General features: G+C 42.6%; 2 protein-coding genes across 2 annotated transcripts; both read left to right on the top strand.

The window, feature by feature from the left end:
• Position 1: 1 nt before the first annotated feature.
• On the top strand, positions 2-7,631 carry eri2 (ERI1 exoribonuclease family member 2). Its single transcript, XM_036556962.1, has 9 exons — positions 2-222; positions 832-896; positions 1,780-1,860; positions 3,363-3,490; positions 3,805-3,958; positions 4,307-4,407; positions 4,608-4,689; positions 5,539-5,627; positions 6,128-7,631. Exons 1-9 carry the CDS (start codon positions 200-202, stop codon positions 7,433-7,435), a joined length of 2,031 nt encoding a protein of 676 aa, XP_036412855.1. The 5' UTR covers positions 2-199; the 3' UTR covers positions 7,436-7,631.
• Positions 7,632-9,208: 1,577 nt separating this feature from the next.
• Positions 9,209-16,583, top strand: thumpd1 (THUMP domain containing 1). Its single transcript, XM_036557736.1, has 4 exons — positions 9,209-9,577; positions 9,807-9,981; positions 12,101-12,349; positions 14,403-16,583. Exons 1-4 carry the CDS (start codon positions 9,386-9,388, stop codon positions 14,771-14,773), a joined length of 987 nt encoding a protein of 328 aa, XP_036413629.1. The 5' UTR covers positions 9,209-9,385; the 3' UTR covers positions 14,774-16,583.
• The last annotated feature ends 534 nt before the right edge of the window (positions 16,584-17,117 follow it).

The following is a 17,117-nucleotide window of genomic DNA, read 5'->3' as shown; positions in this document are numbered from 1 at the left end:
GGAAACCGGGCGTTTGAAAATCAGCCGCGGAGTTTGGATTAAATTTAGTAAAAATAGACAGTTTTTAATATTTATCTCCTGTTTTTGTGCGCGGACTAGTTACAGAGCTCTTCCAGCGGAGGTTAGAGGTGAACTTTGCGAGGCAGAGTGGAGTTATGGACTGTTTTAGTCTCGTTTTTGGGGTTTGAATCTCTGAAACATGTCAACAAAGAAACTGGCCAGGTAGCATTACTGATTAACATATACTGAGATCGTCTTAATGTTCATTTACAGTAATATTACTGGATATGATTAGATAAGGAGCGCTTCTATATGAATTATCTTTGAATTAACTTTTAAATAGGTGGCCTACAACACAAGTAACCGTCCTTTAAAGGGGCACTCCACCAAATGTTTCAAAATTCCCCCATAACTCAGGGTGTGTGGTGTAAACAGAGAGATTCAGAGTGGTTTGGTGTGAAATGGTTCAGATGTCTTTACAGTGGTGGTGATAGGAACCAGGGGTCATTTCATGTAGTGACTTTCTGTGAAGGAGCTTTTAGAAGTGGACGTCTGGTTCCTATCACCACCACTGTAAACAGTTCTGACTCGGTAAGTTTCTCTAGAACCACATCAGACCACTCTGAATGACTCTGTTTACATCTTAAACGTTTAATTATGTAAGAATTATGAAAAAAAAAGGGTCAATTTCCCTTGTAAAATTAATGATAAGCAACTGATAAATCACCATACTTATTTCCAAGGATCATCTTTAGTGAAATCTGTGTATCTGTTTATCTATTTATCTGTTTGTTTGTGTATCTATCTATTGTTTATCTGTCTTTATCACAGAGAGCTTGGTCTGATTAGAAAACGCAGCCAGTCCTCCAGCGGTCAGAAGAAGCAAACCGGTCCGAGTAAGAACACAGTTTACTTTTGTCTGATGTTGCTTTTATTTTAATTTTAATCTTAAGTTCAGGCATCATTCGACCAGAACTGAAAGAAAGGATCGTTTTATATGTGATTTGATGTTATATTTTATTTATGCTGTTGAATTAATGTAAAAATAGTGCCTCTTTTGGCCATTTTTGGTTCATTGCTTCATTGTAATGGACTTTGATCCATTCGATGTATGAAAATGACTCCCAAATTATTATCATTATCATTATTATTATTAATAGTAGTAGTAATAGTAGTATCTGTGGCAGTTCTTATGTAATAAACTTATAGTACAAGTTTCCCAGACACAGATTAAGCCTAATCCTAAACTCCAAAGAATTGTCAGTTGTGGTTCATAATTTCACTGCAAGTTACTACACTTATTACTAGGGCTGTAACGATTAAAATCAATTACTCAATTAAAATAATAATTCATTGAAATTCACATTCTCATTGAATCAGCTTAGTAATTACTTTGCAATTTGTATGACAAACAGGGAGTCCACATGTCATTATAAAGTCGTGTTCAGCAGTCTGAAAAAACTCCACAAGGGGGAGCTACTAGCACTCAGTTCGCCTTAATGTGCATCACTGAAAGGGAGGAGACCCACACCAGCAGGATCTCACTTATGCGTACATGTTTATAGTTATAAACTGTGTATATGGAGTGAAATTAAATGTTCTTATTAAATGTGGTATAATTTGCATAATTGCTTGTATAATCTTGAAAATAATTGCTAGATTACATGGTGGCAGTCCTAGTTAATACTAACGTAGTTCTAGTCACTTATCAAGTTTTAGACTGTTGTGTTCAGTGAAAACGTATTAATGTTGTTATTTCGTTTTGTGTTGTTCGTACAGGACAGCTGTTCTCCTATCTGATCGTTATTGATTTTGAGTCGACCTGTTGGAGGGAGAAAAACAACTACGGACAAGAAATCAGTAAGAACATCTCTCACTTCATTTCACCTCAACCTGTATTTATTGTCATTCTGTATAATCAGATAAGTGACTGTGAATATGAGGCGTAGTCTAAAAGCAGTGTTCCAGTTAGTTGTTAGGAGTGTAAAACAGCAGCGGCAGCTCTATGCAGGACTCTTTACTGTCACTGTAAAACTGATACATATGATACATACATGTCTTTTACAAGCTTCAGATATCTTTGTTGCTCTGTTCATGTGTGCTGGTGTTACCTTAGCGCTAACACACTATTAGAAGTCCCACAGAGACGTTTAATAAAGTGCATTTCTTAAAAAAAAAAAATGCAGAGTGATTGTTCAGGCAGTTACTTTAGTTTTGACTTTTGGTGGCTAAAATGGTGCCAAGGTATCCCAGGTGGTTCCTTGGGTACTGTTAACAGGTTGCACGTGGTATCTTTGGTGGCTGCTATCGTATCCCAGGGGGGTTGCCAGGCAGGTGCAGTGTTATACCGAGTGGTTGTTATGATGTTGCTACAAAGGTGCTATGGTATCCCTGGTAATTGCTAAGGTGGTTTTAGTTGGTTGCTATGGTGTGCGAGCTGTTTTTTTAGAGTGTTGCTGTTCATTTGCTATGGTATCCCAGGTGGTTCTAGGATTTTTGTCAGGCATCAGAATATACTATCGGAAAGTCATGGGTTCAAATCCTGGGACTGACTGGGTATTCCTGGTTGTGCTCTTTGGCAAAATGAAAAATAATTCTTGTAGAATCTACAAGGTACAACAGTCTAAGATAACATAGAGACGGTTCATCACTTCTTTCTACTAGGTGCTGCACAGACTTGTTGACTTTACTGCTCAGCAGTGATGCTTTAGGGTTGATTTCGAGGAGTTGCTGATCCCAGGATTATGACACTAACAACATGGACACCTCAGAGAAGACAGCAGTTTAGGAGCCTGGTGAATTTAGGGTCCGTATCTCTGGCTTTCCAAAGGCTAGCAGTGTGATCCAGGGCTCTACTGATCTGTGGAGGTTGGCTTCGTTCCACCATTCCTCCACCCATCTACAGGGCTTTAAGTTTGAAGTCAGTTACTCTTATTTTTGCCAAGTTATGGCTCTGGCTCTCAGGACCTCCACCGCGGGTGAGCGTCTCGGCAAGGCCACCTAGGGTGCGCCCAAGTCGGACACAAATTTGCAAGATTCCAGGTTCTTATCTCTGGTTTCCTGAAGGCTAGCAATGCGATCCAGGGCTCGTTGGAAATGGCACATCACGGCCTACTAACCTGTGGAGCTTCGTCACGAATTTTTGAAGTCGTTTGTTGCGAAGCATTCGCTTCACCTATGGTTTTATTCATGGTGTCGTCAGCAATTAGTCGTCGTCGACTCGACTGTCACAACTGTCCACTTCAAAAAATCTGAAGTAGCGCAACCCCTAGTTTCTACTAGACAGAATGAAAGTTTGTTAGTGGCTGTTTATTAGTGTCTTTGATGGAAGTGCGTTAATGTCCTCTGTCCTTCTGCTGCAGTTGAGTTTCCGGCTGTGTTGTTGAACACGTCTACTGGAGAGATCGAGTCTGAGTTCCACTCATACGTTCAGCCTCAGGAACATCCAGTTCTGTCTGAATTCTGCACAGAACTCACCGGAATCACACAGGTAAACACCCCTCGCTCCTAAAAGGCTGAGCTTTGCCTGTACTTCAGTCCATGTTTATAGATAACGGTGTCAGAAACCACATAATCAAGTCTATTAGAGATACTGAACACCTCCACACACTTTGAGGCAGTTGCTTTGATGCTAATTGATGCTAACTGGGGTACATATGGTTCTATTGCTTGTTAGCTACATTAGCCTCGTAGCTGCAGTGCTAAAACTAAAGAAGACACCGAACATGTCTTAGCTCTCATGATTGTAGTGGATTAAAGGTGTACACAGCCATCGATCCTCAAGTGAATGTGATTGGTCCACAGAAACAGGTGGAAGCGGGGCTTCCTCTGCGGATCTGCTTGTCCAGGTTTGCCCGCTGGCTCCACACTCTGCAGCAGGAGAAAGGTGTGGTGTGTGTAACTGACAGCAAGAACACACCGGCCTCCGGACACCTGTGCACCTTCCTCACCTGGTCAGGTGAGCCAAACCAAACACACACCTGCTTTACTTTTGCACTGCAGCATTTGGCTCCTTTTTTCTCTACAGTCATCCACTTTACAATTTGAGTGTGTTTCCTGTTTTAATCCAGATTGGGAGGTTTGACTGTATTTACTGTTAGTTTAATCCAGACTGGGAGATTTACCTGTTTTTGTTGTTTTAATTCAGATTGCGAGATTTGACTGTATTTGCTGTTGTTATTATTACATCTTGGGATTTTAAGTGTATTTGCTGTTGATTTAATCCAGATTGGGAGATTTGACTGTTTTTGTTCTTGTTTTATTCCATTTTGGGATTTTAAGTGTATTTGTTGATGTTTTAATCCAGATTGGGATTTAGGAGTGTGCTTACTTTATGAATGTAAACGGAAACAGATCACTAAGCCTGAAGTCCTGAACAGCTGGATAGACCTTAGAGCCACTTACAGGGTGAGTTTAACCTTTATTTAACCAGGGGCCTGTACGAACTCCAGGTTAATTGAGTTACCATGGCAACATGTCCATGATGGGAAAATCTCATTTATTAACTTTGTTTAAAAGCCATAGACACTATTAGTTTAATAGCACCTTTACTGCGGATGGTGTAAATGAGGTTGTTGTCATAGAAACTGCTGATGTTTCTTCCTCAGGCGTTTTACAGCCGCAAACCTAAAGGTCTGAACGGAGCTCTGCAGGACCTGGGAATACAGTTCAGCGGCAGAGAACACTCAGGTACAAACACACTAAATCTAAAACTCCTGTAACTCAGGAACTAATAACAGTGTTTCCCATCATTACATTATTAATAACTGGAACAAACTGTATTACACAATTTATCAACATTATGAAATTATTCATCATGAATTATATAATTAGGCTATTTAGCCATTACAGTAACCGCTGTGAGGGTTTAGGAATTTATTGTCTATAAATTACACCACAAGGGGCAATCTTAAGGGGTCCAAGCACTACGAGCCAGTAGAACACAAATGATGGGTAGCTTTTAGATAAAAAGAACTTCTATTTATAGTAGATGTGGAGTCTCCAAAGGAGGTGTCTGCCAAATTTTGTACATGTTGACTTTTTGACCTTGGAATTGTAAGCAAGAAATTTTAAATTATTTTTTTAAATCAACCAAAATGCTCAGAAAACAGTGCAATGTGTGGTCATGGCGTGGGCGACCTGGCAAAATATCTATCACTAAAACATACATTAAAAACATTTTCGGAACAACGATTTTCATTCAACCTTATACATAATACTCTCCTAATACTGAATCCATTGAAGCAGAACTAATGATGCTCTCTTTGTAATGAAACATGCAGTTGGTCAGTGTACAGACGATATACATGATTAGCTCAAATAACGTATTATCACGATAATGATAAGATATCGCCATGTTACCCACTTTTACCTGGGCAGATCTTGTAGTTGTAGAACTTAATTAAGTAATTCCACATTAATTTGATTAGTTTCTGTCACTTTTTTCACTGTTCAAGAGTGTTCATGTCTGTAACCTGTTCAGCCTAGTAACAACCCCATGTAAGGGCCAACACCGTAACAAACGCTGTCGGTCTGTAGGTCTGGATGATGCTCGGAATACGGCTCGTCTGGCCTGGCGGATGATGACGGACGGCTGCGTACTGAAAGTGACCAAATCTCTGAGCAGGGTGAGTGGGTCTCCTTCAGGTCCTCTCCTCCTCCACGGGTCTCCTTCAGGTCCTCTTCCATCCCCCAGAGACCTGCACAGGTGATTGTAGACCCAGCAGCTTTAATCAAAGACGTAGTTCAGGGAAAGAAATCAGAGTTGCTCAGAGTGGTTTGGTGACTGACTGCCTGATGACTGAGACACTGTTTTGTGATAGTTTTGGGAAGATTTTGGCCTTGAACTCCATTCATGGTGGAGGGATACATAACATGCAGGGCGCTGTGAGGCAAAATAGTCCCCGAAGAAAACGTATTATTTCAGATTCTCCACTATTTTCCATCATCAACATTCCATATAATCTCAGAAGACTTGTGTAGGTTCACTGGTGGTTCTGGATGGTAAATAAAATGTCTATATTTGTGTCGAGTCATGGCGACCCCTGGTTCCTATCACCACCACTGTATTTATTTATTTATTTATTTATTTTTGCTTTTGCTTTAAATCTACATGTTTCTCATTCAGGCTCCGCTGAAGTCCAGGCCGCTGTTTGTCCACAGCGAGGCTCAGAGTAACTCACCCTCACCTGTAGAAGAGAACCAGCCGTCATCAGACTCTGGAAACCATTGCAACAGGAGCTCAGCTGGGAACCCAAACCCGCCCACCAGTGTTGGCGTCCAGAGTCTGGTGTCCATGCGCACCGTCCTCTCCTCCCTCACCACTCCAGTGTGTGTCAACACACCCCAGCTGCACACCACACTGCAAAACACCACACACAGCTCAACCTCACATCTGACCTTTGACCCTAAGACTGCTGATTCTGATTGGTCAGAGGGTGACATAGTAACAGAGGCTGGAGAGTCTGGTTCCTATGACGACGTGCTGTTGGAGGACGACGAGTGGGTTGGTGTTGATAAAAACAACAAAACAGCTAACGTTCCATTCAGCACAACACGACCACACCCATTTAAACCACACCCACCTGAACGACACCACTCTAAGCCCCGCCCCTACACATCTGCCTCTACCTCTGCTACTCTTCTTCCACTCACAGATCCATACAGATCGCTCACTCGGCCGGGACGACACTCCACGACTACAACTCCCAGCATGCCTTTCAGCATCTACACAGACCAATCAGATCACACTTCTGCTTCATCAGGGGGAGGCTCTTTCAAAATTCCTCACCCAGTTCTTTTACATGTAAACCAATCAGCTCGGCCTTCCTGCTCCACCAACCAATCAAAAGGATCCTCTAGCTCAGTCAGTCAATCAGCTCTCTCCTACATCTCCGCCAACCAATCACACTCTACCTGTTCAGTCAACCAATCAGCTCTCACATCCTCCTCCAACAACCAGTCAAAACGATCATCTGGCTCAGTCAACCAATCGGTTCTCCCCTCAATCTCCATCAACCAATCAGCAATCTCCACCTGCTCCACCAGCCGGTCAAAGCTGTCCTCCCTCTCCTTCAACCAATCAGCTCTCTCCTCTATGTCCGTTAACCAATCAGGTGTCTCCTCTTCCCCCTCTAGGCGTCTGTCTGACAGTGTAAACAGTGTAAACAGTACAGTATCTAAGGTCACTAAGGTGACCTCTCCTCTGTGTGCTTGTGGGCGGAGAGCCAAGCGCCTCACGGTGTGTAACGGCGGCCCGAACCACGGACGGGCCTTCTTCACCTGCACGGTCAGGAGGAGTGGCAGCACAGGCCCCGCCCACAAAGGCGGGTGTGGCTTCTTTAAGTGGGAGTCGGCCGTGATCAAATCCTCTATGAAACAGAACAACAGCATCCGCTTCAGCGTCAAAACACCGGCTTCCAGAAACATCCGCTGAAGTGCTACGACTCCCAGATACCGTAATCAATTAAAATAAAATCAATGAGCTTTTATTAGGATGATCACCAGCGCAGAACTGGAGTAACAGCCTTTATTCATACACACTCTGAAACGATCTGACCTGTCGCTTCTGATGATTTCTATTGTGATATTAAATTAGCAGGACTGTAAGGCGGCTGTGTGAATGTGGGATATGTGTGATGTTTTTATTGTGTGTATTAAATACATTAAATAAATGCTTATAATGTTCATTTCTTTTTGTAACTACAGTGTTAATACTGAAACAGTAAACACCAGGCAGCTGTATAAATGTGGAATGTAATGTGGAAGTCTAATAAAGCTGTAGATGAATTGTCTTTGTGTGTGTGTGTGCGTGTATATATATGTATGTACGTATGTGTATGTGTATGTGTATATATATATATATATGTGTGTGTATGTGTATATATATATATATATATATATATATATATATATGTATATATATATACACACACACATACAGGGTGTCCCAAAAAAATTGACATCATTTGAGATGTGAGTATCTGAGTAACTTCATGTCCTGGCAAACGAAATTAAATAGGCTTCATGTTGAACAATACAAGATTTATTTATTTATTGTTGGTGCATTTTTATTGAATTTTCTGGAAAATGCACGCTGCACTCTTGTTTGACTGTGTTCGAGCATTTTCTAACACACAGAATGCCTTTTCATTTCTAGTGAAGGCCATTCTTCAACCTGAAAAACAACATAAATTTTTGTTAAAATTTGAGATCATTTGAGGGGAATTGGCTGTTATTAGATATATGTATAAATGTGTGTGTATATATATTTATATATATGTGCGTAAATGTTTCTGCTGATATAGCAGTAAAATATAATAATATTGATGGACTTGAAAGTTTTAAATTTGTTTTTACTGCTGAATTAAAAACAAACCCCTCAAATCTCAGAACTCGAGTCTTGTTTACTTTCATTAACATTCAGTGGAGAACAGAAACCACGTGGTGTCAGAAACGCGTTTCTCGGCGCCTCAGAAATGTCCCTCTCGGCGCCTCGTCAAAAGAGCGGCCGCTGCTGCTGGAACGCGATTTGGGTGCAGTGTCAAAATAAAAGTCAACAGTGAACTTTAGGATAAAATCATATTAATTGTTGTAAAACATTCCAGGCTCGCTGTGTGTCGTTTCTCCGTTCAGAAAGGAGCTCGGTTCTGATTAACATGCTGATTTAAGGCTGATTCTGTACTTTGCTTGTAGACTGTATGTTGGCCTACTAGCATTGCTAACGCTTTAGTACTGCGTTCATAACCAGGACAGACTTTTTTGTTTTGAAGAAACATAATTGTGTTTTGGTGTCATGTGTTCTAATTAAAGTTACTATTCCTTATTGTAAGTTTTTGCTAATTCACATCTGGATATTTGAATATTTTATATTTAATAAATGTTTTTAAAGGTCAGTGAGTGAAGACAGTTTATGAACCATCTGCTAGCTCCAGCTTATTTAGCTGATATGTCGACCACTCATTAAACACGTACGTTAAAATATAGTAATTTGTGACTGTAGGACAATTTCTTATTGATGAAATTAGGTTTTCACACTTTTGTCTGTGAGCTATTTGGCTAACGTGTGTTTAAAATTTTATTTTAGATCATTTGTTGCTGTAAGCACATTTTGTATAAATGTGTATTTGTACAAAAAAGACGGTAGTGATTGATCAACAATATTTATTTGAATATATTTGGATTTAACCTTTATTTTGACAGTGTATTCCGGGACTTTTATTTTGACAGTGTATTCTTCTTCTTTACTGCGGCTTGCATCACGCCGCTCGCGAGCTAAGCGTTGCCCACGCGCTGCAGTGACCTGGATTGGTGAGCGTGTGATGGTGGCCGAGGAGAAGTGAAAAGGTGTAAACAGTGAATTCGGTTCAGTGTTTTAATCCGAATCATGTCTGAAGACAGTAGAAAGCGGAGCTGGCGCGTGCGCGCTCACGGAGCTAAGCGGCCGCGGCAGGACCGCGCGCTGAGCGCGGGCATGCAGGGCGTGCTGATCACCTGCAACATGAACGCACGCAGGTGCACGGCGGAAGCCTACAGCCTGCTGGGAGAGTACGGAGAGAAGCTGTACGGACCTGAGCAGGTAAGAGCGCGCGCGGCGGGAAAACTACACAGAAGCAAATGAAACATTGTTTCAGATTAGGCTTTAATAATGAAGAAGTAGTCCCAGTAGGTTGATCAAAGGCTTACAGACCACTGTTCCTCAGCTCAGCCTGTGGTGAGCGGAGAGATACAGGTATCAGGTGTATCTGCCAGTCAGGCCGTGTGGGCGGAGCTGACCACTGTATTGTCTTTGTAATGACCTGTTTCAGTTGGGAGATCCTGACGGCAGTGACAGCGATGAGGCTGAGGATGAAGATGATGTGGAGGCAGCTCTGAAGAAAGAAGTGACGCAGATCCAGTCGTCCAGCAAGAAACGGGAGCGGCGCTTCCAGGCGGTGGACAGCGGAGCCAATAACGTCGTCTTCATCCGCACGCACGACGTCGGTGAGAGCTACGGGTGTACTTACCTGACTTTTGTTGGGACTTACTGATGTTCTCTACCCGAACACCAGTGTTCTCCACTAAACCCAATATCATTCTCCACCTAACCTCCTATCGCTTTCCACCAAACCCCCCATTGTTCTCCACCAGACCTCCTATCATTCTCCACCAAACCTTCCATCGTTCTCCACCAAACCTTCTATCATCCTCCACTAAACCCTGCTATCGTTCTCCACCAGACCCCTTATCGTTCTCCACCAAATCTTCTATCGTTCTCCACCAAACCCCCTGTCGTTCTCCACCAAACCCCCTGTCGTTCTCCACCAAACCCTCTGTCATTCTCCACCAAACCCCCCCGTCGTTCTCCACCAAACCCCCCCGTCGTTCTCCACTAAACCACTCCGTCGTTCTCCACCAAACCCCCCTGTCGTCCTCCACCAAACCCCCCTGTCGTCCTCCACCAAACCCAGTATCAGTTTCCACCAAACCCAATATCGTTTTCCACCAGACCCAATATCATGGCCTCGTTTGCTGCCACCCGGAGACCGGTGACGTGTTGTGGTGTCCCACCATCTTCTTCTCAGTGAAACCAAATTTGATATGATACTTTCAAAGTTTAGTTGATTTGGCTGTTGTTTACTTGTGCTCCAAACAAAATGATGTTTGTGAGTTCAGACTGTGCCTTCAACATGGTGGTGGTAGTATGAGGGAAGACTGATTGAGGGAGGGGGGAGAACCTGAGAACCTGGGCTGGAGTTCTGGGCAGCTTCTCCCTGTAGTTAGAGGGCCAGATCCCCTCATAGCTGTAGTAGGCCTGATGTAGGAGTGAGAAACAGGGAGGAGATGGGGTGGCGGTGGGGATTGAGAACACTTCGTCACAGGAACAGAAGGTGAAGATGTGAATTTATAGGGCGATAGATTGAAAAAAGGAGGGGTTTCAGGCATGTTCCTCTCTCCAAACTTCAGTTATAACATAACTACATTTGGTCTTTCTTTTAGAACCACACCTGCTCCTGGAGATCTACTTTTCTGTAGACTCGGGAGCTTCAGTCTTAATTGACCCCACCTGAATCTCTGCCTTCAGAAGTCCATGATTAGCTTTGGGTTGGAGTTGAAACCTGCAGGAAGGTATATCTCCAGGAGGAGGGTCGGTCACCACTGGTTTAGGTGCTTTCAGGTGTTTCTCCATGGTTGCTATCTTGTCATCGGCTATCAGCAGCTATTAGCATTCGGACATTAATGAGTGTTGAACATGGAGGCGCTGTGGTAAACAGTGCACAGTTCTGATGTGTCTGGTGATATATTGATGATGCCTGGTTTAATTGATATTGCTGAAGTTATCAATAACATGTTGATTGTTTTTGGTGACACCATCAACGATATTGAAACTTGTATCTCCTGATGAGGGTCCAGACCTTTAGATGGTGCCGCTTCTGAGGAGCCCAGTCAATTACCACCTGTTTAAACACCGCAATGAGTCTGCCCCCAGTGCTACTGACCAGCCACTCTATTATGTGCACAAGTGGATCTGACACAGCAGTGCTGCTGGACTCTTTATACACTGTGTCCACTCACTGTCCACTCTATTAGACACTCCTACCTTGTTAGTCCACCTTGTAGATGTAAAGTCAGAGATGATAGCTCATCTGCTGCTGCACAGTTTGTGATGGTCGTCCTCTAGTCCTTCATCAGTGGTCACAGGACGCTGTTGGCTGAATGTTTTGGTTCTCAGTCCAGCAGCGACACTAAAATGTTTAAAAACTCCAGCAGCACTGCTGTGTCTGATCCACTCAGACCAGCGCAACACACACCAACACACCACCACCACGTCAGTGTTACTGCAGTGCTGAGAATGATCCACCACCCAAATAGTACCTGCTCTGTGAGGGTCCTGTGGGGGTCCTGACTACTGAAGAACAGGGTAAGAAAAAGTATGCAGAGAAACAGATGGACTACAGTCTGTAACTGCAGAACTACAGAGTGAAAGTGTACGGTCAGTGGAGCTGATAAAGTGGACAGTGAGGGTAGAAAAAAGGAGGTGGATGTAACAAACTGGCCGGGCGGTGTTTTTACTCTTGATTTGAACCGACGGACCCTCATTTGCCTCTCTTTCTTCTCTCAGACCCGGAGAAGCTGGTTCACCACATCCTGCAGGACCTTCACCAGACGAAGAAGAAGAAGTCTCGGGTGATCCTGCGGATGTTGCCGGTCAGCGGCACCTGCAGGGCGTTTCCAGAGGACATGGAGAAGTACCTGAGCTCTTACCTGGAGCCGTGGTTCAAAGCTCCAAACCGCGCCTCCTTCCAGATCAACTTCAAGGCCCGGAACAGCAGCCACAACAAGAGAGAGGAAGTCATCAAATCTCTGGCAGGTACGGCTCGGTTCTACCTCGTTCTAAAACGTCTACTCATATCACCCTGCTCGTAGAGATATTGCTCAGGAGTCAGTCTAGTTGAGGAACTAGAGGTCTCTGTTGAAAAGTCCTGATACCCAGCACTTGGTGTAAATGAACAGTTCCTGCAACAGTATCACCTCAAAATATAACCCACAGGATCTGTGGTTCGTCTGTGCTGAAAACAAAGAATGTACTCAACACATGTTCTCCAAACGTATGGAGAAGAAAAAGAGGAAAAGAGACGAAGGTTTGACGGGATTAGGTTTGCGTGAAAAAATTGATTCTTAGATGCATCACGATGTGGACGTGAACGATTCTGAATCGATTCAAAAACGTCAAAAAACGATTTTCTAGATATTTGATTTATAACGTAATGTTGACGGAACGCAAAGGGCGGAACTTGGAAGTGGGTAAGTGCAGCGCCCGGACAGTCTGTGGCGGCACATAACAAAAACACTGCTGGATGAGTGAGAAATCCGACCGGCTCCCTCTGCATTAAAGCCAGGTTAGGTCAGGAGTCACAACCCAAATGATAAGAAGAGCCATTTTGTCCTTTCAACAAAAATCAAACCACCTTGGGAGCCACAACATTTAATGTCTGAGTGTGTGATAATGTCCTAGTATAGGCTAAACAATATAACTGAGAGCACAGATTTACTTTGCTCTGCTTTAAGCTTTAGCCTCAGCCGCTTTCCTCCCATCTCCGCCAGAAAACTTTTCCTCAGAAGTTGATCAGTTAAATGTCTCTCATCGTTCAAATGTTTTACGAGGCCGAAGTCGCTTCTCATTCTCCAGCTTCTTGTTTGAATTTTTCCGTTCCACCTTAAATTCTAACTGAGGCGCCGAATGTAAATGCAGCACCATTTAAGGTGGAACGGGAGAATTCGAAAGAGAAGCGACTTCATCTTCGCCACTTTTTACTGTTTGACAATCTCTCGATGCAGATTTAACGTTCCAGGAAACCAACTGCGCTGCTTATAAATGCGAATAACACATCGCTGCTATGTGACCTGCAGTCTGCTCTCAGTCATTGCGAAACAGGGCTTTCGCTCTATGTAGCACACGTTCCGTCTCAAAGATACTTTACACCCCCCCCTCCGTCTCTACAACGAGACCAAAACCGAAGTTATAAAATCACTAAAGAAGACGGGTAGAATAGCTGTAACGTGCTGTGTGGACGTCCATTACCACTGGATCTTATTTCACCGTAACTGCGCATTTTATCGCAGATGAGTAGCAGCAGCTCCTCGTGCTCCAAACAAGAGCAGTGAATGAGAGCCTTCCAGTTCACTTCCATTTGTTTTATTAATAAAAGATATTGGAAGTAAATACATTATGGATCATTACAAATACTTCGGTTTAAAAGTACCAAGTCACTTTAATTAACAATAACACCGAGTTACTTAGTCACTTTAAAATGTATATTGTCTCTATCTTCTGTGTATATTTTGTGTATATTTAATATATTTCAGTTGTTTTTTTTTTTGTATTTTTATTTTTACTTATTTACTTTCTGTAGAGTGATTAGCTGAGCCTCTCCACAAGCATTTCAATGCATAAATGTCCTGACATGTTGTGCAAATGACAAATAAACTTGAAACTTGAGCTCACACAGTGAGAAAATATAAATGCTATATAGAAAAAAAAGATGCATCAAGATGCATCGATAATCATTTTATAATCGCATCGCAGCCCTTTGAATCGTAATCGAATCGTGAGGTGCCTAGAGATTCCCACCCCTAGACAGGATAGTATATGTAAGCAACTCAAAAAAAACCAAAAAAACTCAAAACTCAGACAAAACACTTCAACTAAAGCCAAGGCTTCCTGTCTCCCTGTACTGGACCCTGATTGGTTTGTAGAGGTAACACCGAAAATGATACCAGGTTTGTCTGGAAAACCAATAAAGGGCAGAGCCGAGCTGTTGCGGTGCGGCGGAAAAGCGGTTTTATACTGTGTGATCAAACCTTTAGAACATTCACGTGTTATTAAATCTTTTCTTTTTCTCCTTTTCTTTGTCTCCTTTCAGGTTTGGTGGCCAAGCTGAACCCTGAAAACAAGGTCGATCTGACCAACCCTGAGCTGACCATCATCGTGGAGATCATAAAGTCCGTGTGCTGCGTCAGCGTCGTCCGGGACTACATGCTCTTCAGGAAGTACAACCTGCAGGAGGTCAGCAAAGCATCGACCAATCAGGAGCAAGGCAAACGAGAAGCTGCGCAAGGGGAGGCGGACCCGGAACAGAACGAGGTGGAGCCAGAGAAGAACAAGGCGGAGTTGGAGCAGAACCAGGCAGGGCCTGAGCAAAATGAGGTGGAGTCAAAGGAGGTCAAAGAGGGTGGGACAGACGGGGAGACGGAAGGAGGAGTCAAGGAGACTGAAGAGGCGGAGCGAGAGTGATTGACAGTTGAAATACAGCTGCACTCCTGAACAATCAGTACAGAGCAGGGTTCTTTTTACTGGGCCTGCTGTCTGTGCTGACAGACTGGGATCTGCTTTCTAAAGGGTTTTAGAGACTTAATTTAGTCCAGACTGAGACTGAGCCTGCGTCAGGTGACGTACAGTCTGTTTAGAGGAAGTTTCTCTCTGTTTTATGGGTGTGAAACAGTGTGGAGTTTAGTTTTTTATTGTTATTTTTACTGAACGAGGATGCTGAGCTGCTGCGCTTCACACCGGTTCACTGCATCAGTTTAGATTTACACAGCTGGACTGAGCTGCACCAGGTTTGCGAAGGTTTACATTTAAGTCTGTGTTTAAAGTCTTCAGTTACACTAAATTTGGTTGCACCACAAACCCGTAAGTTGTGTCTTCACTAGTAACAACTAACTAACGCGTACGTCGCTATAACACGACGAAAACACGATCAGAACCGATCTGTAAACCCGCTGCCATGGAAACCCGACGGCAGCTGCTCTGACTGAATATTCAGCCTAGAAGAGAAGGATGTGTACGGGTTAAACTGAATAAACCTAATTATTTACAGTCACTGTCTGTTTATTCTTTAATATTTCACTGAGAAACCAAATACGCAACTTTTTAAATGCCGGTTTCTGGCTGAGCGACACAACAGCAGATCAGTTTAGTCATTCGGGCTGCTGAGTCTCTGAGCTGGAGCTGTGGGTGTTTAGCTTCATGACCAGAGTTTAAACCAGGGCGACGATTAGGGCTGTGAGTAAAATCAGTGTTTAGTTGTAGCTTAGTAACCAAAAAAGTCCTGTTTTTGTCTTTTTTGTGCTGTCTGTGTGTTTCTGTGATGGTTTCCCCAAAACTCACACCTGCTGAGGGGGGTGTGGACATTAAACAGCTACTAAACTCAGCGTTAGTTTGTGGTGCAGCTCGTTCTGATTTAGTGATGATAAACCTGAACTTAGTAAACACTTACGGTACAGCTAGCCTACGTTTGTACTTGCGCACAGCTGGGGCAACTGGCCACTGGGGGAGAAATGGAGTTTAGGCAACACTTTCTTTCTTTTACAGTGCTTTAAGTTTTAGGTATTAACCAGATACGTGTTAAGTACAAACTCCAAAGTACTAGATAATAATTGTGGGGTACCATGATGGGAAGTTCTGAGTCAGTTTAACTAAACTATCCTGAAAAGCCCAACCAGTTCTAGATAGTAACTTGGTAAGTGGAACAAACTCCACAGTGCTGTGTGATTATTTTGGATAACTAATTTACACTGAAATGATCAGGTTCTAGCTATTGAACTGAAAGGACACAGTAAAATATCTGTTTTTTGGGGTGACAAGGTAATAAAAATCACACAGTATTGTGGAGTTTGTACCACATAATTACTCAGTTAATATCTAGAACGTGGCATTTCCGTGTAATTCACTCAGACTGCTTTAGAACGTACCATCTTGTTACCGCTAATAGTTATCTAGTACTTTAGAGTTTGTACCCCACACCTAAGGAACTGTTTAGTCCATTCGTTCTGCTTCCTAAACAGGATTAACTCTGGATTGTTGCTTTAAGTCCGTTTATTATTGTGTTTTTACCCTGTCGAAAAACCCATATAAACCATTGTGTTTCTGTTGGTTCCTGATGGTTCTGTAATGTGTTTTGTCTTTTTTAATGGGTTTATATCACTGCATAAAGGATCCTAATGGTCTAACAGGTGACCAGTGGGTGATTCTAAATGCATTTGATGGTTTCCTAAACTGAACTATCTTTCTACTGACACTGAATAAAAGTACCAACAAAGTATGATTTTTCTTGCAGGAAATAGTTTTTTTTGTGTGTTCTGATTGTTTTTCCAATGTAATTTAGCTTTATTATTATTATTATTATTATTACTATTATCATACATTACACAGGCTGCTTCTCTGGTGTGTAAACATTAAGACAAGGACAGGAGAGCACATGTACTAGTAGGATGACAGACAGTATGTATACATACAGTAAGTACAGTAAATACAGAATAAAATAGACACAGAATAAAATAGACACACAGAAGTGTTTTTGGTTCTGTGCCACAGGAGGGCGCTGTATCCCACTTTACTCAACATTCACTCCCACAGCCTAATGATCAATAATCAGTAATCTCAAACCTGATCTCACTGCAGCTGTTTATAAATCTTCGGAGTGCTGATGTGGATCTACAGCACTAAACTCACTTTCTGACAGTCCAGTTCATTTAGATGTTCTTCATAATTTATTATTGTGCTCTGTTATGATGTAAAATAGGAGCTTATTTTTACCAGATTTACCAAAAAAACATACACTGCTTGATTGTGCATTAAG

Source organism: Colossoma macropomum, unplaced genomic scaffold, assembly GCF_904425465.1.
Source record: "Colossoma macropomum unplaced genomic scaffold, Colossoma_macropomum, whole genome shotgun sequence".
Taxonomy (NCBI): domain Eukaryota; kingdom Metazoa; phylum Chordata; class Actinopteri; order Characiformes; family Serrasalmidae; genus Colossoma; species Colossoma macropomum.
This window is presented reverse-complemented; position numbering and strand designations above follow the sequence as displayed.

Bases quoted from the DNA above. Each gene is read 5' to 3' on its own strand.
- eri2 (XM_036556962.1), top strand. From the start codon at position 200: ATGTCAACAAAGAAACTGGCCAG. The intron at 223-831 runs GTAGCATTACTG...TCTTTATCACAG, and splicing joins TCAACAAAGAAACTGGCCAG to AGAGCTTGGTCTGATTAGAA. The intron at 3,491-3,804 runs GTAAACACCCCT...ATTGGTCCACAG, and splicing joins AACTCACCGGAATCACACAG to AAACAGGTGGAAGCGGGGCT.
- thumpd1 (XM_036557736.1), top strand. From the start codon at position 9,386: ATGTCTGAAGACAGTAGAAAGCGGAGCTGGCGCGTGCGCGCTCACGGA. The intron at 9,982-12,100 runs GTGAGAGCTACG...TTCTTCTCTCAG, and splicing joins CATCCGCACGCACGACGTCG to ACCCGGAGAAGCTGGTTCAC. The intron at 12,350-14,402 runs GTACGGCTCGGT...GTCTCCTTTCAG, and splicing joins AGTCATCAAATCTCTGGCAG to GTTTGGTGGCCAAGCTGAAC.